The 26,754-nt window shown below is 36.1% G+C and overlaps 1 protein-coding gene across 1 annotated transcript in view; it reads left to right on the top strand.

The window, feature by feature from the left end:
* Positions 1-26,754, top strand: part of LOC122815266 (nuclear receptor-interacting protein 3-like) — a 1,043,659-nt gene that overhangs the window by 890,933 nt on the left and 125,972 nt on the right. The window contains exon 4 of the mRNA XM_044087620.1: positions 15,790-15,938. Coding sequence (XP_043943555.1) covers positions 15,790-15,938 — 149 coding nt within the window. The remainder of the gene's footprint in view (positions 1-15,789; positions 15,939-26,754) is intronic.

Raw genomic sequence — 26,754 nt, 5'->3', positions numbered from 1 at the left:
TAATCCAAAATTCTAGAAAATAATATGACTATGGATTCACAGGAAAGCTCTGCAAGAAATAAACTTTGTAAAACGTCTCCTAGATCTAGAAAATCAATAGAATAGATATGTGTTGGGGGACAAATAACTCTTGTGAAAAAATATAATAAGGGACTAGTTTGTCTTTTAGAAAATGAATTCTGCTCATCAAAGTAAAATTTTATAATTGCCTCCTATTAACTGTTTCATCTGTCTTGAGATATATGATTTTATATATATATATATATATATATATATATATATATATATATATATATATATATATATATATATATATATTTATATATATATATATATATATATATATATATATTATATATATATATATATATATATATATATATATATATATATATATATATATGGGTCTACATTTCTTTGTCAAAATGTTATTTTTTTGAAAAAGAAAAGTAGAGGACCACTTACGCGAAAGTGCACTTAAACAAAAGTACGAACCGCTAAGAAACAGTGCGGCACCGAAGCACACTACAGTGGGGAAAAGGGAATTTACCTGTTTCCCCACTGTCATGCAATCTCGACGTTATTATATATAAGTAGCGTGGGTATGGGGGGTGCAGGAGGCTTGCCCCCCCCCTGCAAAATACTGTTTTTTGTGTTTTTTATTGGTTTGTTGAACCGATATTCATGAAAGTGCAATTTAGTTTTAAGTTCACTTTCGCGTAAGTGGCCCTCTACTTTTCTTTTTCGAAATAATGAAATATCAACAAAGAAAAGTAGATCCATATATATATATATATATATATATATATATATATATATATATATATATATATATATATATATATATATATATATGTGTGTGTGTGTGTGTGTGTGTGTGTGTGTGTGTGTGTGTGTGTGTGTGCAGGCCAATAGATTTAGAAAAATTAAGAGTACAATTCCAATTTACATAACTAAAAACTTGGCCTGCTGAAGATATTATTCAACATGCCAGGACATGATAACATTACTTTATTAATTTGAAGACACTGAAAAACATGGAAAACTGCAAGAAACAAATCATTTTCATGTACCTCAAATCTGGGTAAAATACCCCAATAACAAAACATTGGATTATAGTAACATATTTGAACTTAGATAATCTAAGACCAGTTTTGATGCCAATGAAAATAAAGTGGCAAAAGAGAGCAACCCTGACACACTTCCCCTGAACTGAAGTTAGATGGATGGAGATACTTTCAATGAATATGGAGAGAAAGAAAATAAAACTGAAATGCTTTTAAAATCAATGGGAATATTATATCCTTGGTGAACCATGACAGCATATTGTTGATGTAATGTATCACATGCTTTAAAGCTCTATCTGACTTTATTCAGCCAAATTACTATTGCTGTATATTAAAATAGATTGGAGTATATATCAGCTGGTTGATGTGATCTTCTTGGGAGCAAAATCAAATTGATTCAGGTATACCAACCTAGAAAAAGATAAGGCAACAGTTATTGTTGATAATAAATTCGGATTTTGAAACTACAGCAGAGTGATAATTTCCCTTCCTGTTAGACCTGCATCTTATTCCAACCTAAGAATACCTTTTCCAGCAGAAAAATAAATGTATTTATGCTTGCATGAAACCCAGAAACATTTAGATAAGTCTAACAAGTTAGGTGAAAGTGAATGCAATTTTTTTCTATAGTTCCATGGGTAGTGTACCAGGGCATGGAACTTTATTTTCTGAAAGGGAAATAATAGTTTGCTTTATTTTATTTTATTTGTATTTTATTTTATTTTTATTTTTATTTTATTTGCTTTATTTTTTTCTACACTTAGACTGAAAGAAATAAAGTCAAGATTCAGAAGACAGATATTTTTAAAAAAATTGTGTTCATCCTACAAAAATGTGTAAACTAGCATTCAATAACTGGTTTTCACCAATATCACTCCATCTACATTTATTTGTTGCATATAATTAGTCTTTAATCTCTCTTATTAATATATTTCTTTAAACGCCTGTATTAAATTATCACTTAAGACAGTCAAACAAATCATATTAACATTGTTTCCTATTACATATATTATCATCACATACCTTTTCCTTCTCTGTAATTATCATCAGTCCAACATTACATAACTTGCTGACTTTATTTATTTGACATTTGTTACCAGGAAAGTCCGAATGGGTGCTGATTACCCATTTTCAGTGGAAGCCTGGGGAGAAAAGCTCCACAAAACTTCATAATGTAAAATAATAAATGTCAAAACTTAGTGCCTCATTAATACAGTAATAGAACAGTTTCATACAGCATTAATACAACATTAGTACAACAGCGGTACAAGTAGTAATTTTACATTTCCACAGAGGTGCAGATTGTAAATCAATTGAAGAATATCTAGTGCTGCACAGTGATTTATATACGCCACAGTAAGTATGTATTTGCAATGATATTCATAGTCACAGCAAGTTGTAAGATCAACACATGTAGAAAGAATAGGTTGGAGAAGAACCTGCAAAGCAGATGGCTAAAGAAGAAGAGGGTCAAAGGAAACTGATGATATGAAGGGTGGGCATAACTAGAGAGGGCCTTGAGATGCAAGAATGCAGAGTTAGTGAAAATATCAGGTTGCTGTAGAACATGAACAGAGCCAAAAGTTACAGAGATATTCTTTTAGTAAAGTCTTAAATGTATTATGAGGAGGTTCCTTCCCTTCTGCCTTCCTTTAAACTTCATACCTCCTCCTCCTCAACATTATTATGCATAAACTGTTCCTACAATTTCCTTTTGTTTCTACATAATTGCTCTTCCCTTTTTCAAAATATACCTTTTCCAGTTCTTTTATCTCTTTTTATCTCTTTTATAATATTCAATAATTCAAATACAGTTGGTTAAGACATTGATTTCCATTTTCTAGTAATTGCTTTTTTCGGCAGCCAACAGAATTAAACTTAACAAAACCTTACTATGTGTAGATAATCCAGAACCTGTGTCCCAGCTCAAAAAAATCATATCCCTAGTTACAGCCATCTGCTCACCCAATATTTCTGTCAAGAGTACTCTGTAGGAAACTTTTAAAATCTGCCAACTCAGTATACTCCAAAATATATGTTCAAAGCTACTTATTTCTTCCCTATCACACTCCCAACATTTGCTACCTATCTATGTGAGGAAAAAGTATTTGAAGTCTTCTGAGAGTATAAAAATGCCAATGCAAACACTTTCAAACAAAGATTCTAAACCTTCTGGACTGTGTTGCATACCTGGGAGCAATACATATAAACAGCCCCTTCTTCTCTTGTAAATTGCTTTTCCATTCTCTCTCTTCCCAATCTTTTCTAACCTCCTCTGATTGCTTCTAATAGATATCATGCAATGTTTTATATACTCTACTAATAATTTCTTTTTGAAAGCAGCTTCTCTGTTACAATTGTCCTAAAAACTCCACCAGAGCAAGTCTTTCATGTAAGATTCCCTATCACTTTCTGTTTGCCTACACTCTGATATCAATTCCTGATAGGGAAGGCAGTCTGTAGCCTGTAGTCCAAACATCTTCTTGGTCTCATCCCACTCTACTACTTTTCTCCCTCTAGTTATTTGCTCCCAGTATTTTGGCTCCTTTGCCAGTTTTCTATTGTAAATTCCACCCCCATTGCCTATTTCCTCTACCTATTTGCAGTCAACCCTATTGGCAAAATCTCTTTTCTCTTGTTGGCTTAATTCTTAGAACACTTTCTACTACTTTATGAATATAATATTCTGTATGTTTGTTATTATTCCCCTTAACAATGTGCATTTAAAATCCCACCATCTGTTTCTTGAACTTGCCCCCTACTTCATCATCATTCTCCCTTTCCATTTTGAACTATAACTTTCTGCTTGTGTTGTGTATATGAGCCTTAACTATGTAGCTTTAAAATATCACTTAAAATCAGGTAATCCTAAATCACTTTGTTCTATTAGAAGGATCAACTTATCCCATTTACTCTTGCCCTCTTATCCTCCCAAATAATTTAATTCAACTGTTTACTAATTATTGTCCACAACTTATCCCCTGGTAATCAAAATATGTCTAACCCATATATACAATTATAGGGAATAAAAACATTCTCACTGCTTGTATCTTGCTATCTACATCCATACATAACAGCTAGCTTCTCAGTTTTTGAATTATCTTTTGTTAAGTCTCTTACCACCTATCCTTAGCTGCCATAACGGAAGACTTTATAATCCTATACTCCTAAATACTTCATAATACTTCATCTTATCATATCTCCACACATATGGGTAATGCTGAACCAGTTTGTATGTGGGTACATAATTTATGGCTGTAGACTTTGTTTTATCTTCATTAATTGTTATAGCCTGAAAGGACTTGAAATTGTCTCAAAATGTTCCACAACACTGAGATATCCTTTTCTGGATTTATCATGTACAAAATAATATTATCTGCAAATAAAGGCAACTTTTCTTGATTCCCATACTAATTATATCCTTGCATTTCTGATAAACTTATTTTCTTTGCCAATGGCTCTAAAGATAGAGCAAAAAAAACAAAGGGAAAAGAGAACACCCGGCTTGGTTTTCTTCAAACACAACTTACCAGAGAGGAACCCTCCAGCTTTAATTCTTGCCTCCAGTCCTTCACATATCCTAATTAACCTTATTATTGATTGAGGGAATGCAAATACTTCTATTGTTGTACTCATAAAATCCCAGTGCACTCCATTGAATGATTTCTCTGCATCAAGGTCCACCAGCAACAGTGGTATTTCCTTACATTCTACTTCCCTCTGGGTCATTGTAGTTCTACTAATGTTGCAAAATGTTTGACTCTCCTCGACAAAATAACACTGATCCATATGCATCAAGTTTGGCAACACCTTTGCCATTGTTATAGTATAGACATAATCATTTTATAATTATGGCTTAAAATTGAAATGAGTCTGTATGAAGCTGGATCTGATGGGTCTTTACCATCCTTAGGTAATACAACCATCATGGCTTTCTTTCAAGATAGTGGTGCTTACCCTGCTTTTAAAATACTGTTAAACAAAATCTTCAAGGTCTTTATCATTTTCTTCCATCCTAACTTCCATGGGAATACCATCTTTTCATGCAGACATTCCTGAAGTTTGATTATACATCACCATTTTTAGGGTCTATATTATATCATCGAATGCTTATAAAAGCGAACGCTGATTGATCGACCTAATTTAAGCAAAAGCTTACAATCTTGAACTGTCAGATCAGCGATTTTTTTCCCAGGGAAAAAAAATCGCTGATCCAAAACACATACACACAACACAAGCACACCAAACAAACAGAAATCTACACACATACACCTAAAATCTGATACCTAACCCTACACTAAACTATGCACACACCACTAACTACCCACTTACCTTAACCCAAACCCTAACCCTAAGGTCCATCACTATCGCACACTCACCTCACTCACTCCCTAACCATAACTCACTTAAATCCGCCCTAACCCTCATGTCCACTCAATCGCACACACATCTAACCCGAGCCCTAACCCTAACTCACCTAAATCACCTTAACACTCACATCCACACAATCGCACACTTACCTGAATCCGACCGGTAACTTTCCACCATAACACTGAAAATACCAAAGCAACAGAAACGAACAACCGAATTCTTTCCCTAGGAAAAAATTCGAGTTTCTGCTGCTTCGATATTTTGCAGTTTCGCGAAAATAAGTTTGATCAATCAGCGTTCGCTTTTTTAAGCTTTCGAGGATATAATATAGACCCCATTCTTATTTCATCCCATCCTATTTTAAATATTTGTTTTTAAGCCTCACCTATTTCTAACCTTGGCATGGTTAAGTCTTGCATAAATATTTCCATTTGTGTTCTTTCTTCATTTCACATTTCTCTGTTTTATACAAATTTTCATAAAATTTCCAAAATTTCTCTAAAACCACTACAAGATCTCTGGTCATTTTTCTTGTTATAAACTCCTGAAGTTCGGCAACTACCCTTTATACTTTCTGCTGCCTAAGTTGTTGTGATAAAAGTTTTTGTGCTCTCCAGTTATTATCAAAAATAGTAGCTTAACAGCAATATTTCTAAACTCATGCATATTATAGAGATGCTCCCTTATTTTCACATTTAGAGCTCTGCATTTACTCCTCATCGTGTTCTGTGAGATTTCCCTTATTCTCCAATACTTTAATGTTTGTCAGTCCCTCTAAGTAATTCCTGTTACTTCTTGACCATATCTGTTTCTCTTTTACTTCCATCTTGTTTTTTAAATTTCATATTCATTTTATCCCACTCACTAGTTATAACTTCTGAAGATATCTCTATCTCCCCTAGTAATTTTCAAATAATCTCTATACCCATACCCTAAATTCCTCTCTTTTTAACAGGTAGGTGAGAAAATACCAGTGTCTTGTTTTCATTACCCTATATTTTTGTCTTGGTTTTCAATGGTGCATAATCTGAAACAGTTAATTGATGTGAATCAAAAGCTTTCAGTTAAATCTAGTCTAGCCCAGTTATTGTAGCTTGGTGAATAATCCGTAAATTCTGCCTGAGTTCCTATTACCGATTTACTTCTTCTATGCCAAATATTTTCACAAATATCTTCAGAAATCTACCTACTTTTGTTAAAGTTTCCCTTCTAGGTCTCCCAGATACATCTTCACTATTGCAAATCAAGTTCCAGTCCCCACCTATAAAGTAACATTCCATGCTGAAGGCTGACTATTTCTCCAAAAAAAATTATAAGCTCCATAATAGCTGTTTTTTTTGGTGGAATTTAAATGCATAGCAGCATAATCCTTCTCCCTTGCCAAGAGCCCCTTACTATACAAATCTACCATTACAGTTTTTCCCTATTCCATCAGTATTTATTTGTCTCTGATATTATGCTGAATATCTGTCCTGAATTCCTTTCCTTGTCAAGGTCACATGCTCATTTATTTCCAAATGTGTCTCTGCAATATTGCTATATGCACTCTGCATTTCTGAAAACAATGTGATACTCTTTCCATTTTGTGTATATCTGTAAGGCCATTTATATTCCAAGATAGTATAATAATAGCCAATATGATGAAAAGCTATTTCCCACCTATTATACTTAACAGTTATTTGAATGTATGTTTCCAACTTTTGTGTTGCATGCATGCACTAATGTTTGGCAGGCTGATCTTTTATGCTGTTTTTTCTCATCTCCATTGAACATATGCTAAATTTTTCACTTTTTTTGTTTTAATGAAAACCATACAACAAAAAAAACTAAACACATTTTCAAAACATCCCCATCCCTTATTAACTTAGAACAACCATGCAAAACGATGTATATTTTCAAAAAATTATGGTTTCCCCTCCAGATAGGAAAAATTACTCCAAATTGATAGCTGCCCCCTTAAGCATTACCTAACTTAAAGTTAAGGTTACCCATTTATGTGCTACAGCATGTGTTCCCTGATCGCTGTCTGTTTTTTTTCTTATCTCTGTGCCCTTCCCAGATGTGAAAACAGCTTGTATGCTTTCAGAAAACATTAACTTGTAGACCTAAGAAAAAGTGAACTTGATATTTTTAAATAAAACTAAATTCTACATGTTTCTATTAAATGCATTAAAGTCTTAAGACTGATAGGGAGGCTACTATCTGTTATCCACTTCCCAGAATTTCAAACTTTATTTTTTACCAAACTGCTTACCATTATACCTTTAAATTTTGCATTTCTCTCATCAAAGAATGTTCAGAACTCTTGATTAAATGCTTGCACATGCACACAGCTTGTCTCCATTGAAAAGTACACAGCAATAAATCTTTGTAAATTTCACTCAGAACAGAATGTACAATTGCCTTCAGCTGCAGACAACTTGACTCCCACTGAACATATGCTAACAGAAAAAAACAAGCTAATATCTTTTCAGATGTAAGACACTTAGCATTTTTATGGCTTTTATCATTTTGTTTCACTTTTAAAGAATACTTGCTTACAGAAACAACATTTAAAGCTTAAGCCAGGGGCATTTATCTAGACATTCAACCTTTATAAAAATAATAGCTATATTAACTCTAGTTAGAATATAATCAGTGTACTTTTTCCTACTTCCACACCAGTATCCCAAGGTCACAGCATATTGACTTTAAACATGCTTTTTTTCCAGCCTTTCTTCTCTTGTTATACTGTAAAGCCTAAATTTCCTACAACTAAAAAATTACTTGTTTGCTGTAATATCCTTAACACATACAACAGTCAATGGAAAGAGCCCCGCCACCTTTAAAATATTCCTGACTACGCATTACATACTACATTAAACTGCTTTACTATATGTAACATGCAGTTTATATCATGGAATGCTTTATACCAACACTAATAATCATACAAATTGTTTTATTGTTCCTCTAAATATTAATGGCATAAAATGGGGTATATGCTTTACAATCCACCCACAAGTATAAGAGAAGTCAATAAAAATCCAGTCTTTTTCAGCCACTTTTTCTTGCAAAACCATATTTCACAAAAATGATTGATGCTTTATTCTCTCCTGTTTATTCACTAAATTCTTTGTTTCTGGCCTTGTTCCTGTTCATCTCCATCTCGCAACATTGGACTCTGGTTCATGTCTAAGTTACAACTGATTCTTCTAGTCAACACCTGTGCATTTTTCTGTCTCTTGAGCATTTCCATTTGGAACAATGGAAAAGGTTTCACTAATAATATCAGGTAATGGTAATATGATAATTCCAGATTGTTAAGACATTACATTCATTGGTACATGGATTACTGGCTACTTAATCTTGTCTATTATAACTGACTTAGAAATGCATAAACTCAACTGAATCACTGTATTTTATTTTGCCCTACTTTTTTGGCTTTCTTATATAATAATATTGCTGTCATTTAAATATTGTTCAGTTATATTCTTGCTATACAGTATATTTTAGCACTCTTGTTCATATGCTACAACACATCAGCAATATTTAGCTGAAATAAAGTGCTAAGTTTTTTAAAGTCACGGTACTGTCTAATGTTGAGTGTCTTGACTAAAGAACCTTTTGCATTCATAAATGTGTTATCTCAGCAGCTGTTTTGTTATATTGTAGCACTGTTTTCTGCATGCCTTTATTGTCATAAATTTCTGCATATGTAATTATGGTCTCTAATGCACTTGTCTGGTAGCCTCCAATACCTTGTGTTACTTGGTCTCTTTATTCTGTATTCTTTAGTCCATCACCCCTACATTACCTAACCCCGCTGCTCTCACCCTTTCAGTCTATTCCCTGTTACAGTACTGATTCCTTGGGAAGCTGTGTTTTTCTGCCTGATATTACAGTTACCAATTCCCTCTTAACCCCTTTTTAAGTCTTTCTCTTTTTCTCCTATAGCCCTCATCCTAACCCATGAACAAACAAGGCTAATAACTTCATCAAGCATCAAACCAAGACTGAATACCCCTTTAACACTGCTAATAATGGTTTTACCTCTGGGCATGTTGCACTAAAGAAAAGGTGTCCCAGACTTTCTATACTGTCAGACATTGAGCTTATTGCCACAAGTTTTTAAAAAAGCATGATCGCTTCCTTATTTTCTCAGTTGTTTCTTTGTAGATTTACATATTGCTGCATTAATTTAATTACTTTGCCAAGTTTTTCATTCTGCTAGTGTGTGCATGCAGCTCAAGGCACCCCCAATTAGCAGCAAGAACTCCTGCACAATCTTGTTTCTGTTTTAGAACCTACCCAAACTTGTGTTTTTTCTCTTAGAACCTAGCAATTTAATTTCAGTACGCCCTATTCTAATTCATCCTATACCTTATCTCACATGTTCCTATCTCTTACAAGTATCAGCATTCTACATTTGTTAAGGCTTGCCATTCCATTAATTACAACTCACTATTTTATTTCTTAGGGAAAGACAGAAGCTATGCTCTGAGAGTAATAGTTGAGCTTTCTGCATTTTTGTTTAGTTTTGGCCAACCATATTTCTTTCGGATCTTTATCATATTGTGTAAGGAAAGGCACTAAGCTGAAATTGGAGTTAGTTATCATATATAATTTCTTTAACAGTATTGTGTGTTCCATGCTTACCTTCAGCCTTCTCAAAAATTTTTCTTGCTTTTCTACTTTTGTGGTGGGTCAGCCTTCTCTGTTCCACCGTCATATCATTCCATATCACTCCACTCTCCTACCCTACCCCCAATTCCCACCCATCCCCACCTAATCTACATATATTCTATCCTTAACCACACCCCAACTTTCACTTTCACTATTCACAGACACTTTCCACTTGCCTCATTTCATCTCCCATCTCCAACCACTTAACTCTGTTAAATAGGTCTTCTAGCCCAAACCTCCTACATTTCTTGTCTACCCCACTAGTACCTTAATTCCTACTAAATAATTTATCTTTTTCCTTTCACACCTACTGCCTACTCATATCATGGGCCACCTCTATCCCACTAATATCTATCTCCTTTTTCTTATACTTACCCTCTCATTTTGTAACACATTTCACAGCAATCAAAACCCACAAACTCAATGTGATCAGTAAATCTATAAAATCAAACTCAAGCCTTGACAAAAAATTGAAAAGTTACTCAAATATGTCAGCTAGTTTATACACCCTGCTGTTAAAATACAAAATTTTACAATCTCATTGTAATTACATAATACTGTTCTTCTCAAAACCAAAATCTAGCAAAGTTCCAATAAGCACTACATATTACTCCTCTTACTACCCTAACTTACCCCAGTGTGGCAACATCCACCCAAACTCTGGTCCTACTTCAACCATCCTTTCTTATGATAAATCCTTCTCTAGCAAGTTATTTCTAGTCTCATTAAGTACGTGTAGCACCTGCAAAAAAATAACAGACTTACACACATGGCAACATACCACTGATGTACTTGCAGTTACAGAGACATGGCTAAAGCCAAACACACAAGACACAGAGCTGCTTCACTCCCCCCAGGCTTCAATACATTATGGTCAGACATAACTCATAAATAAGCAGGAGGTGGAGCTTTAGTCTATACAAGCGTATATGCAGTGGCTCCCTTCTCCAAGCCCATTCCAAAATTTAGTAATGCAGAACTCCTCATAGCCTTCTTAAAAACTTAACAAAACTAAACAAATTTGTATTGCAACCCTTTATATCCTCCCTGATCACCATGTCCCATACTAGAGGACATTCTGTCCTGGATGAATCAAAATATATCCAATGAACAATTATTATGGGTGACATTAACATCAGTTGGAATAACCAAACCTCAGACTTTCCAGACAACAACATATATCTTTTTACATTTATACAACTAATTTCTGTACCAACTAGAATTACTAAAACAATATCCAAGAATCAATTCTAGACTGGATCCTAGTCACAGATCTAAATAAATATTCCAACTCCAGCACTCTCCCTGAAACTTTAAGCTTATACTTATAAAACAACCACCCGGTTACTAAAACACCATAATTATAAAACCTTCCACAATCTAATTAACTTCAATCCAGAACTCTTTGTTGATATACTAAAAACCTTAAAGTGGTCTACACTGAAACTGTTGCCCCTAGTTGATGCAGTTAACTACTTTAACAAACTACTTTGAATATCCTCAATAGTCTATCACCACTTAGAACAAAAAGAAACAAAGTTAACCATGCTGCCTGGCTAACAAAGTCCACAAAATCTGTCCTAGTATACAGAGACAAAGCTTGGAAGTAATAGCAGAAAAGCAGAAATGATCAAAGTCTACAAAACTACAGATACCTATGCAATCAGGCAAAAAAGCTCATAACTAATGAAAAAAACAATACTCTTCACAACAGGTAACCAACCACAAAAACAACCCCTAAAAAATGTTGGTCAACTATCCCTTCTCATTTCAGGGTCCAAACAAAACCTCTCCCAATTAACATCATTCACAGACAAGTCTCCAAACAAACTGCAGACTTGTTTAACACTCACTTTATAGAAAGTATAGCTACACTCGTCAACACTTTCAGCAATCCCTCTAATCCCAATTCCACAGCCAGCCTCAAAATACCATCCCCCCCAACAGCTTCCATACTTACCTCATACCCATTCCTCCCTGATCAATATATCCCAGCAACAGACCCCAAAAGTCCAACCCACACACTACATTCTGTCTCCACTAACTTCATATGTAAACTACTTCATAAAATAAAATCATGCTCTCTATCTCCTGATAACCAACCAGTTGAATACTTAAAATTGCCGCAAATGCCATTGCCTACCCAGTTAGCATTCTCTTCAATGCATCCATCACAGACTCCCTCGTATCCTCCCTCTGGAGAAAATCTATCATAACCACATTACATTAAGGAGGCAAATCTACTGAATTATCTAATTTCTGCTCCATTACCATTCTACAGTATCTTCTCTCTCCAAAATTTTAGAAAAATGTGTTCATAAACAACTCCTTAACCACTTACTCCACAACAACCTACTAACACCCACCCAGCATGGCTTTTGACCAGCTTATAGTACAACTACTGCATTCATTTCCTTCATGGATACAATAAGCAAAGTAAGAGACTTCAGCCAACTAACCTCAGCTCTATTCCTTGACTTATCACAAGCTTTTGATACTGTCTCACATACCAAACTCTTACACTAACTTTCTTCCCTTGGCCTTTATAGTTCCTCTTTACAGTGATTTTCCAGCTAACTATCTGATTGGCAACAATGTGCAAAATGGAAGGATGTCTCTCTCCATATCTAACTAACAAAACAGGAATTCCCCAAATATCCATCCTTGGGCCTCTCCTGTTCAATATCTTCATAAATGATCTCCACACTGCCCTTGCCAAAGTTCCCTAATCAAATATCCCAGTGACTCAACTCTTATCTCCTCCTCCAACAATTAAACACACGTCAGACAATTAACCCAAACTGCTTTCTCCTCCATTGATTCTTGGGTCAATAATGCCCAATTATTACTCAACCCCAATAAAACCAAACAGCTCCTTATTTCTTCTAAACCTGTCTCCTTTGACTTTAAGATATTTTCACTAAACAATACAGAAATCAAAGTGGTCCTATACACCAAGTTATTAGGAGTAACAATAGACAACAAACTTAACTTTGACCTTCATTTAACTCATTCCCTCCAATACAGATCTTTTGAATGTGTGCCTTTAACTCCCAGTGGGTGTGGCTTTAGCTTTTAAAAAAATTCAGTTATCACGTTACAGTTCAAACAAATATTCATATCTCTGGAACTGTAAGTGTTACTAGAAAACTGTGAATGGCAAACTATTCAGAATAAATTAATATTTGTATTAGAGGAATTCATTCAGTTCAATACTTTAAACTGGATTTTATAAGCCAAAATAAAGGCAGTGAATATTAATGGTGTAATTTTTGTATAAACAGCTTATGATATCTCAGTAACCATTCAAGCAAGACACATACTGCCAGCAGGATTTTCTTCATGCAGATGCAAACCTTCATAAGAGGCTGTGCAGTTCTGTGTGTGTTATCTGAATACTAAGATATTTAGAAAAGTATGAAAACTATTGCAATACAACTAAACAGTGTGCAAATAATGTTCAATATCTCTTTATGTGCATTAGATAGAGGTCAAATTTCAATACGATTGTGTTTGCCATCATGTATGTTATAATATGACATTTTCTGATATTCTTGTGTGTAGCATGGTTTTGAAATTATTAATGTAAATATGAACAAGCAATATTTGAAGCCTAGAGGTGTCAGTAAGACATAACTGCAGAAATGCCTGGAGGTGCACTCGGCTGTAATGAGATACAAAATTTATAATACTGTCAAAAAAAAACATCACAAACTAGGGTTGCTCTACCAGCATAAATCCTTTATGGATACAACCACCAAAACAACATGAGCCACAATGTACTTGCTGTCCTCATTATTATATAGCACCCCCATTCTAACCAACCTTCAAAATACACTAAAATATAACCTAGAATCCTGTTGTAACAAAATTGCTAAATTTGCAACAGGTGAACCATACTTCAAACACCACTGCTCAACTTTTGCTCCCATTAACTGGTTGGAACTACCACAACATTTAAACTACCTCCAATTAACAATTGCCCATAACATTATCTATAATCTTGACCTCTGTCCCCACCTTAAAAATGATTCTTCATATTTACACAACTAACTGTACTCTCCGCTCAGAAGACAAACAGATCTTAACTTTACACAAACCAAATAAAAATGCCAGAAAATGTCTATACTCCTATTCAGTTACCAAACTATGGAACACACTACCATTAGATATTAGAACTACCTCTCACTTCAAGATCTTCAAGGTTAAACTAAAAGATTTCTTGCACAAATCACATATCTGTCCCTGCTCTGAATGAACCTGACTCCCACCCCTTTACTTTACTCTAGTTTCAGTTAAACCTGTTCTCCCGCTCTCACTCCTCTCTCCTCATCCATTCTCTGATTTGTATCTACCAGCATGGCATTCTCACCCTCTTTACTACATCCTAGATCCCACTACCCCACATTGCTTATACACCAATGCTCTGTGCTGATACGTCAGCCTTACATCTTCTTATCTAATTTTCGTCTACTCCTCTTCACACCTTCATATCCCTTATATTGAGTTTTCCTACTACAGTATTGATTATTTCTACCATTAAATGAGACTGTATATTACTCACCTAACATGATTAACCATAAAGTCCAGTGTTACTGTCTTTCACCCTTACTCTGTGGGATAACTTTTGAATGCTGCTGTCCCTCCTTTAATTACCCTGTAGGTCACACTTTGTTAACTTCCCATGATAATATTTATTCGCTAAACTTCTATGTAAAATTTTAATTATGTTATAAATGCTTTGACATATCTGCTTATTTTTCCATTTAAACTTATGTATTTTACTTTTCTGTTCATCTATAAGCTTATGTTCCTTTTCTGTTTCTTATGTTGTTGTTAATCAAAAAAATGTATATTTTTTTCTTCTGTGTTGGAGCTTTTCTCCCCAGGCCTCCAGTGAAAATAGGTTTCTTACATAGTCGGACTTTCCCAGTAATCAAATGTCAAATAAATAAGTAAATAAATAAATACATACATATATATAATGGCACACTCATACTGATTTTAGCACTGCTGCCTCCCAGCATTTAGTTACTCAGTTAATTTCTCAGCTGGAGTTGGGTTGTTTCTTAGCATCCTCCGTGAGTTGATGTGAGTTTTTTAGGTTACTCCAGTTTCCTTCACCATCCCAAAGCCATGCTACAGATAAATTGGTGATCCATCAAATTGTCAGTAGTGTGTGTGTGTGTGTGTGTGTGTGTGTGTGTGTGTGTGTGTGTGTGTGTGTGTGTGTGTGTGTGTGTGTGTGTGTGTGTGTTTGTACATGTGTGTGCATGCATGTGTGTGTATCTTTCAGTGATTTTGTGCCATGTTCTACATTAATGTCAGTGCCTTTCACCTATTTACTGCCAGAACAGGGTCTGGCTCCTCCATGAACCTGAAATGGATTAAATGGATTATGGGAGAAATACGGAATGAATGAGTGAATGGAAATATACATATGTATGTATATATGTATATACCTCTTATGTGAGTCTAATACATATAGAACTTATTTGATTTTATTGGTTCATAGGAGGTAGCTTTATATTTTGCATTTATATTATTTCTATTGCATTACATTAAGACCTTATAGCACTTTGGTAACTGTTAACAATTTATACAAAATACTTTTTATAACTTACATTTACATTAATTATAGTTGTATTATTTGTACTGATATTTTGAACTGAAACATATTTGTTAACAGTTTACAGGAAGTACCTCTGCATGAAGAAGAAGAGGAGGAAGAAGACAGTCTTTTTGCTTCTCCATATCACACCAAAGTAGTAGGAAAAGTCAAGAAACTACAAATCATGCTAGGACATGAGACTGTCGAATGTTCAGCCCTTGTTGTAGGTAAGAAGTTACTTTTGATAATGACATGAGACTGCCGAATGTTCAGCCCTTGCTGTAGGTAATAAGTTACTTTTGATAAGGACATGAGTGTCGAATGTTCAGCCCTTGTTGTAGGTAAGAAGTTACTTTTGATTAGGACATGAGACTGTTGAATGTACAGCCCTTGTTGTAGGTAAGAAGTTACTTTTGATTACGTTACCTGTACCCACTTCAGTATTTTGCTTCTTCAGGGGCTGACTGCTAGTACACCTTTTGTGACCGCTGATAAATATCTATCATGGGAATTTTCCCCTTCTCCACTGTTATGAAACATCTGAGTCGGTATGTAGTGTGCGGAAAGCATGGGCCTGGCATGGGGGAGTGCAGGGGGGCTTGCCCCTGCATTAAAAATGTTTTCAGTATTTCATAATGTAGGTATTTTAGCTTTCAGTCTTTAAAATTTTCAGTCTTATAATATAGACCCATTTGTGTATTTTATGCATTTTCAAGTGCTGGAGTTATTGCTTTCTTGTACATATTTATATATATATATATATATATATATATATATATATATATATATATATATATATATGGTTCCACTTCATAATATCAAATTACTGAAAACTCAAACTTCATATGGTCGAGATATGATCGAGTTTTCAGTAACTCAAAATTAGGAAGTGAAATAAAAAAAAAAACCCAAAAAGGCATCATTTCTGTAGGGAGGCAATCCCCCCTGCACCCTCCCTACTTAAATATACCATCTCTATGATCACACTATAACGAGGAAATGGGAAATCTCCCGTTCTGTTCTTCTGTATGTAGCACAGAACAGGAGATTTCCCTTTTTCCCACTGTAACACGATCTCGGAGTTGGTATATTGAAGTAAGGGGGTGTGGGGGGTGCAGGGGGGCATGCCCCCCTGCAGAAATGATGTATTTGACTCCTTTCTTTTTTTTTATTTACCTTCAGAATTTCGAGTTTCTGAAAACTTGATCATATGGTCTCAACCATATGAAGTTCGAGTTTTCAGTAACTCGACATTCTGAAGTGAAACCATATATATATATATATATATATATATATATATATATATGTGTGTGTGTGTGTGTGTGTGTGTGTGTGTGTGTGTGTGTATACATATATATATAGATTTTAAAATTGATCTTAAAAACTTATGAAGTTACAAGAAAGGAGTTTATTTGCATTTGCATTTCTTTCTGGATATGAAGTCTGAAACAAAATCCTCAAAGATTTGCCAGTGAGGACAATGCTCCTCAGTTATTAAAGTTTTCAGGGTCTTCAAAGGTGACCTGGTTAGATGCGTGGAAGGAAACTAATGCATTTCTGCTGTTTGCATATATTTATGCTACAAGACTGATACAAAAGAACATGCAGAATGAATGTGGAGACATTTAAGGATGGATGAATAGTGTAAAATATGGCAGCTTACGCTCAACACAAAACTTTGAAATAGGACATCTAGGAAGCAGAAGTCCAGAAAGGAAATTCTCAGCTGGGATGAAGTAATAACAGTAACAAAAGCAGACTGTGATCTGATGGCAGTCATATCAGAGGCCCAAGTAAGTGGCATTGAAAAACATTAGGGAAGGAAAGCAGCGTAATGAGAGATGTCAAGGAGTACCAGAAAAATGATGAGTTACCATCCTCACTTTAAACACAGCTGGTGTTTCTCCATTTAGAATACTAGCTGATGGAGACAGTTTAGAAGATGGGTAACAGCAATGATGCACTATCTGCAGCAGACGTCATGCAATAGTAGTTAAAAGGTTTATAGTGTCTAGTCTTTATATATATATATATATATATATATATATATATATATATATATATATATATATTTTTTTTTTTTTTTTTCAAACAAGCACAATAAAGGGTAAGAGTGAGTATTACACACATATGTAAAGCTAATCTTTGGCAATGAATAATGAGTAAAAAATAATAAAATGGGAGAAAATAACTAACAACTTATAAGGGGTCTATATCAGAACACTCAAGAGGTGTTTAATCGAACATCTCTTCAGCGACACATAAAGAGCGAATGCACTAAAGTGCGAATGCTCAGAATACCAATTTCTTTCCCTGGAAAAGAAATTGGTAGCACAAACACACAAACACACACACTTTCAAACATAACAATGTGGGGGGGGGCTTTGCCCTCCACACCGCCCTAACTCAATATACCAACTCTGAGATCGCACTACAGTGGAGGAAAGGGGCAAACACATGACGATGACCAAGCGATTTCTTTCCCAGGGAAAGAAATCGCTGTTTTGAGTGTTCGCTCTTTATGTGTCGCTGAAAATGTGTTCGATTAAATGCCTCTTCGGTGTTCTGATATAGACCCCTTATAAGGCATAACAGAACAATAAAAAATATCAAGACAAAATAATTAGGCAGGTGCACCTCCCATACTTGAAAGTTTTTAACTCTGTCAAAAGCTTTTAAAGATTTTGTTGGCCAATAAAAAATGCTAAACATTAATTTCTTGTGGTTCATTCATAAAGTAGAAACAAAGTACTTAGAAGTACAGAGGCAATCATTATAGTACAGCAAGCCTATGACGTACTTATTCTAAACTGAGTCTCCCAAAATGAAATGTGGACAGTACAGACTTTCTTACGTTGATAATTTAGACTATTATTTTGCAGTTAAAAACTTCCAGAGAGGGTTAATTTTCTTACCTGTCCAAAATGACAGACACTAACTGTTTTATGATTTGGGGACAGCATGCAAACTAGATATTTGTTGGAAAAGAACCCAACTCACTTAGGAAACTACACATTTTGAAAAATCATTAACTGGGTAAAGTATAACTTAAGAAAAGGAAATGTCTTAAGAGAGTATCTTCATAATATATTCCAATTTAAATGACTAAATATGTCATCAGCATAGACATTCCAAAATGAAGAGAAAAAATGAGTTTGTGATACCAGAATGCTATATTTTATAAAGTCTGGAGATAGATTGTGACTTAGATAAAGAAGTCTAAAAGGTTTTCCTCAATGAGAGTAGATAATTTGTTTTAGTATTCATTTTAGGAGCTACTAGAGAGATGCTGTTGTTATAACCAGATAGAAAACCATTATTGGTATAAAGCTGACAAAGAAGGAAAGTTAAAATATTTAAACAAACCTTAACATTTTCTGTTTATTTAAATGAGGAAAATTATCTGGTATTAATCTAGAATTAAAGTTGAAAACTCCTTCCTAAAACTATAATAAATCCCAGTGACTACCAGGGTGATGTCCTCCCATGATCAGGTCTCATTCAAACTGGAACAAATGGGCACAGTCAGTGATAAGAGGGCTAATGATCAGCAGGCACATAGAGCTAATGATCAGCAGGCACATAGAGCTAATGATCAGCAGGCACATAGAGCTAATGATCAGCAGGCACAGAGAGCTAATGATCAGCAGGCACAGAGAGCTAATGATCAGCAGGCACAGAGAGCTAATGATCAGCAGGCACAGAGAGCTAATGATCAGCAGGCACAGAGAGCTAATGATCAGCAGGCACAGAGAGCTAATGATCAGCAGGTACAGAGAGCTAATGAGCAGCAAGCACAGAGATCTAATGATCAGCAGGCACAGAGAGCTAATGATCAGCAGGCACAGAGAGCTAATGATCAGCAGGCACAGAGAGCTAATGATCAGCAGGCACAGAGAGCTAATGATCAGCAGGCACAGAGAGCTAATGATCAGCAGGCACAGAGAGCTAATGATCAGCAGGCATGGGGAGGAAAACAACTATTTTTCAAGTGCTTGTTTTTTGCTTGGAGAAGATATAGAAGAAGTGAGTTATCTGATATCCATCTATTATAGAAACCATGGGAGTTTACAATTAAAAAAAAATATGGGACAAGGCTGCATCCTCATAGTAAGATAGGTCCACAGAAATCCTGCTACACCCTAAAGCACATATGATAAAAAAATCATAAGATAATACTATGCATCGCTGATGGCATACAGGGATAAACCCCTGACTGACCTGGGTTTGATTAGCTGCTGGGTGACTGAAGGAGTGGCAGGGAGGGGTGGGAGTGTCTGTCCTAGGAAGGACAGCACTCATCAATGACACTCTGTAATGGAAATTGTGGGCCAAAGAGGTCAATTGCCCTTGGATATGATTGACGAGCAAAGGAGTCTTGAAAAAAGAGAAGAGAAGAGACGAGAAGAGAAGAGAAGAGAAGAGACGAGAAGAGACGAGAAGAGAAGAGACGAGAAGAGAAGAGAAGAGAAGAGATGAGAAGAGAAGAGACAAGAAGAGAAGAGAAGAGACGAGAAGAGAAGAGAAGAGACGAGAAGAGACGAGAAGAGAAGAGAAGAGACGAGAAGAGAAGAGAAGAGACGAGAAGTGACGAGACGAGAAGAGAAGAGACGAGACGAGAAGAGAAGAGAAGAGACGAGAAGAGAAGAGAAGAGAAGAGAAGAGAAGAGAAGAGACAAGAAGAGAAGAGTGTGCAGGACATATAAAAGGAACCCCCAAGAGAGAAGGACAGATTGCTGTGCCTCAGGACAATCTCAGGTTCCATAACCTTGGGAGTGTAGGAGGATGGCTGGTAGACTTGGCATGGACATCGGGCAGTGGGGACTGGGTCAGTATCATGAGGTCCAAGAGGACCAATATCAGAATCAAAACAAATCTTAGATCAACTGTCCACAAATATGATAAAGGTTTGAGACTCTATGACAACATAGCCAGCAGAGATAGAAAACAATTATCATGGTCATATAAATATTTTGGCTATGGATATCAGTCATAACATAGCAAATCATCAGATTATTTTACTTATGATTGCATTCTATCTGATTTGCATATAATTCTAAGTTTGTGTGCTTTGTAAAATAGAAATGGGCTGGCATAAAATGTGGATCTACTAAATGTTATCACTGTTAAGAAGAGATTTTACTGATGACATATCACCATTTATTGCCATTTATCATTAAAAAGATATTTGCATTCCTTTGGCATATGCTTTTTAAGTTTATTTCTCAGAAATGCTGCAGAGTACAGGGATGGGTGTAGGCTGCTAGGGTTGTGACATTCCACATTTCAGTGACTGCAGAGAGTTAAAATGCAATAAGATATATCCTGAACATAGCAGAGATGAGGTTATGGGCAAGATTTGTACAACAAAAGCCGACAGTTTTACACTGAGGAAATAAATGGGCTAGGCATCCTTTCTGACATGGGCTACTGTCTAATTCTGAGATGCTAATATAAGTTTGACTCATTAAGGACCCATTGCTGGAGTAATGGTTTGCAAACATAAAACCCCCAGGTTTCACTCCAGTCCCTTCCACATATGCTCAGTAAGTAAAATTAATCTTTGCTAATGAAATTGATGGATAAAAGTAAATGAAACTGAAAGAATAACTTCTTTTGCTCACCTATAGTAGCCAATCATGTCTATCTCTGTTTAAAAAAAGAGAGTGTGTTCACTACTTTTTTGAGAGTTTTCCCTGCTCGTCCTAACTATTAAATCCCTTTCCATGCATACTGAACTGTTTGTTCTCCACTGACTGGTTTTCTATACTGCTGCCTGACATTAGAGTCAAGTAGATAGAAGATGTTATCCAAGGATGGTTAAAAATTTGTTATACTCTGCTCACACTCCTGGCCCATACCCCACATTCAGTGATGTCAACATAGGTCTTGTCTATGGATGATGGAGTCACCAATTTCTATCATGCAGTTTAGTCCTAGCATGAAAGAATCCTCTTCCATAGTCCAAATAGGGCCGATGACAAAATGCTGCTTATTCCTACTCTTAGCTGATTCCTCACCCACCAGATCTAGAATTCGATCTAGGTCTCTTGGGTCACCATTGGGGCTGCATCCTGTTTAAGGTGCTGTTATTAAGTTTCTTCCTGTTGTTATGGCCTGGATGAATGTGTATCAAGGGCAAGTAAAATCTAACCTTAAACATTACAAAAATAAGTACACATGCTGTACTACCACAACTTGTTAAACCTCAGTGCAAGGGAAAACTGGGGACACTAGTGAAGCAATAAGTGAGCATAGCCATGGCTCACAAGGGTCGCAAGTATGTTGCCGCAGTCAGCGTGCAATGGCACAGATAACATCCAAGAAGTTATAAATGGCCCAGAAACCTAAAACAAGAACAACAGAAGCTCTGTGTTTCTATAGTGAGTGCTTTATATCTGATAGGTTACCTAAATGATGCTTTCATGATACCATTCAAACCATGCCTAACTTTGACATAAAGCTTACATGCATTATCTCATTCTAGCCTACAGCACCTTCCTACATGCTTCCATTCAATACCCTTTCATCCTTATAGCATTAAGATGTTCTTCTTTCTGCTTTTCCCAGTTAAGGGTCGCCACAGCGGAACTCCGGTCCACTAATGGTTGGCAGTAGATTTTTACGGTGCCAAGGTGCCAGCTTGATGCCCAACCTTCAACGAAGGCACACCCTACGCATGTCTTTCAAATGCCACTTGACCACGGGGAGGACATGCAGACTCCAAACAGAAGATGCTCCAGCCGAGAATCGAATGGGAAAACCTCTTGCTGTGAGGCGACAACGCTACTGCTGCACCACCGCGGCTATCTTATGGCATTATGATACCTTATTAAAAAACAGAAGCAGACAGGTTTACACTGGGCCCTAGGCAGCTGCCTAGGGAACCTTGTGTTAGATCCAACCCTCCCCATACCTATGGATTATGTTTTCCAAGACAGCTTATTATATGGGTTAAGAAGAATAGTTCTCATCTTACAACTAAACCCAGTGGGGTACACTTGCAATCCTCTTTGGGTAGGGGAGGCATCCCTCCTCCAAGTGCATTTCAGTGTATTCTTTTGCAAATTACCACAGGACCACCATTGCGGATGAAATGTCACAATGAAGCTAGATCCTATCGCACAATGAAACCCACCTATATTGGGAAATGCACCTTAAACCATACAATAGGAAGCATCAGCTACCCCACAGGCTCAGTGACAACTAGTTGGCTTCACTCATCAAAGGAGGGAACAAAACCACACCCCCTACCATAAAACAAGTTGTACAAACCTGCACAAGGGGGTCCACCCCTCCTCCATGAACCAGCATAGTTACAGCCTTTCAACCATCAGGCTACAATCCAAACTTTGCATGAATTCTGGCCTGATCCTACAGGTTTCCTCATTTCAGTAAGGTAATGATCTCCTACACACACACACACACACACACACACACACACACACACACACACACACACACACACACACACACACACACACACACACACACACACACACACACACACACACACACACATGCATACACAAGCACACACACAAGCACACACACATGTATACACACACACACACACACACACACACACACACACACACACACACACACACACAAATGCACACACACAATCACATTCAGTTATAAATTTTAACAGTTCTGGATGTCAAGAGTAATAAGCACAGTATCATAACTTCAGCAGGTCAGACTGCTGACTAAGGTAAGTGGGTTGGTGTAAGAGGTGAGAGCGTGTCTGTGCATGTGCTAGTGGAATAGGCTTAGGCAAAGGGTCAGCTTTCAAGTTATCTGTGTTATTTAATGCATGTTTAGGTGTCTTTGCCTGTCTTGTGTAGGTAGTAGTGTTAGATAAAACGTGTTTCCAAGGTAGTCATGACTGACAGCCTTATTTCTAAGATGCAGTGCAGTGTTAGATTTAGGGAATGGATCGGATTATGATTAGCACACTTTAGTAAAGTGGTGTGAAGAAGCCAAAGGATAAGCCCAAAAGCAAAACTTTAAATCACGAAAATGGGGGATGTCAAATAGTCCTGCTACCTTGCCAGTATGAACTTCTTTCTCTGAAAGCTTCCATGCAGATTCCTCCCTACCATGTTAAGGTTAGTATCCTTGTCCCTCAAAATTAACTAATATGCACAGAGAAGAAAACCCTCACCTTAAATCCCTGCAATCATATTGCTGCATCTTAATTCTTGGGTTATGACTCCAAGTAACCACATAAGGTTGCCCACTTGACTGGGATGTCAACTACCCAATATCTCTCTTCCCTAGATGCTTGCACTGTATCCTCTCCCCCTTTGGGAGGATCCCCTGTCCACCCTCTGTTCTACAAATCACTCTCTGTTTTGTCACTTTCCTCCATACCTGCCTATTACTGATGTGGACTGTCTGGCTGTTTCTTCCTAAAACAAACTGCGGCAGAATGCTACCTAACACACTGAGAGCATACATGAGCAAACTGACAAAAGGCCAAAAGTGTATTTAATAGCCAACGAGGTTTGGGTGTCACCATTTCTCCTCTCCATCCTCTCTGAGCAGCAACTTGTCTATCTAGCTTCTTAGATCAAAGGAAGCTCTTTAAAGGAAAAAACACTGATCTATTTAATATATTTTATTTTTCAATAAAGAAGTATCAATTAAGAAGTTATAAGTGCTTGATTCTCTGAAATCTCAAATGTGATTGACTGCAGATTGTAGTTCTTTTTTCCTGATTTTAAGGAGATATAGCCAGCAACTTCAGTGCTTGCGAAGTAAACATTTTCCCTGTGGTTTAATTTATATATTTGCGAGATGAGAATAACAAAACCTAAAATCCCAAACCACGGACTTTTTCCCATGGCATGTAAACATTGCCTATTGTGAGGAAATATGCTCTTTTCCTCACTGTAGTGCAATCCTGGACTTGGTATATATAGTTGGGGGGTGGGGGGCTGTAGCCCCTCACCTAGGTGGGTTTCAGATGGTGCAGTGTGTAATGTGTAGTTTTGGGCAAGTGTTTGCTTGCCCTGGGAAAAAGTCAGTGGTTCAGGATTTTAAATTCGTTATTTTCAGCGCGCGAAAATAAAGTTTGGGATTGTGATCTTTTGATATTTGAAAGTAGATCCATATATACATAGGATTACTATCACTTTAGCAAAATCTACAATATTGAATCCCTAACCAGAAGGTCTCAAGACAAGAATATCAAGGAATACTTGTTCCAACACCCAAACTTGCTCCCCTTCCGAACCCTTGTTAGCACTTGTTCCTGTGACTGCATTGGCCAGTTGATTTGATGTTAAACATTGTTCATATAAGTAGTCCTCGTCATCTTATAAACTTCTGCATGCGTTATTTAGCATTTTGATATTGTAGCAATCGTTAAAACTATATATATATATATATATATATATATATATATATATATATGTGTGTGTATATACATATATATATATATATATATATATATATATATATATATATATATATATATATATACTTCAGCTTATAATCAGTTGAGGTCACAGCAATTTAAAAAGTTTGCATTAAACTTACAAAATGAAAGTAAAAACAAAACAAGTTTCACAGCTAATGGGCTGGTATCCAGAAGGTGTCTGCTGCCTAAAACCTCCCATTACCATTACTTCTTTCCTTTCTGCAGCTTATGCAATGTGCTAGATGTCAAATAACTCCTTAGCCATCCAAACAAACAAGATGATAACTTCCTTTTTTCCTTGTAATGTCAGGTGATCAGTAATCCAACATAGTATTTAGCAAATATTCACAATGATCTAACCGTGTTTTTAAAAGAATTAGGGCCAGAAAACCAGACAATACCATTTAAAATGAGGTTACAATGCAGCCAGAATATCTCTATCTTTATCAAAATCAGCAAATTTGTTAGCTAGTCTGAACTTTACACTCAGGCAAAATGTTTAATCCCCAACCTCCAGCATGACATAAACAAAGTAAAGCTACTCACACAGTCCCAGATGACTGCCTGTAGGTCCGGAACAATTACAAACTCTATCATTTGACAATTTCACCACAAACTCTGCCCCTGACATTTAGGATACTACCAGCAAGGTACATTACATCATTCACAGCAGAAATTTATAGAAAGCTGCTCTTCATAGCACTGTTTCGTACCCCAAACACACCAATTGCTTTTGAACAGACTTAGTCCAAATGCTTCTCAAGATAAGTAAAAGCTGCTATTCTTATTCTTTTTCTGAGTGACTGTTTTTGTTTATGTATAAAACACACACACACACATACACTCATATATATATATATATATATATATATATATATATATATATATATATATATATATATATATATATATATACAGACACACAACCTACACCTTCATTACCATTCACCACTACAACCACCAAACACACATACTTTCCTCAGTTTCCTTAGTACTCTTCTCTGTGGAAAATGAATACAGCAAATATTAACCAAATCACCAAACAATTTCCTTTAAAATAACTCAAGCATGGCCTGCTGTGTCCGCAGACCCACTCCATTAGGCTTTGCTTCATCCTCCCAATCCATATGGTTGGTAGGGTATATGCTAGCCATGAAAAACAAAGGAATGTTGTTTTAGGAGTTCCAAGATTCAAGTACTGAACATGGTTATAAGTTAATTTTTTTTAGAATTGGTTGTTGTCAGTTTTTGTTAAGTGTGTGTGCTAAGCACAGTTTTCTGAAAAGTGCTCACTTTTGTGGATTCTGGACAAAAAGGCCTGTTTACCTGAGCCCTTGGTTGTATTACCTTAGGATCCTGAGAATTCCTTCATGCCTAGGCTTTTCCCCCACCATGAGTCTGAATAATACCTGACCACTTCTCTCTGAACTTTGACCTCTTCATTTTGGCTGTACATGTCTATCATTTATTTACAGCACCATGGTGGAAGAGTGGAGTCAGGACAACGCAGTTTGTTCCCAAACTCCATTTGATTTCATTTAGCATATACTTCAGCTGTTTTTGTATAGTATTTGTTTGGTACTTCATTGTTAGAAAAGTATTTTGTGTTAAAG

This window comes from Protopterus annectens, chromosome 11.part0, assembly GCF_019279795.1.
Source record: "Protopterus annectens isolate FY-2018-M chromosome 11.part0, PAN1.0, whole genome shotgun sequence".
Taxonomy (NCBI): Eukaryota; Metazoa; Chordata; order Ceratodontiformes; family Protopteridae; genus Protopterus; species Protopterus annectens.
The sequence above is the reverse complement of the archived record's forward strand: the minus strand, read 5'-3'. Positions and strand labels throughout refer to the sequence as shown.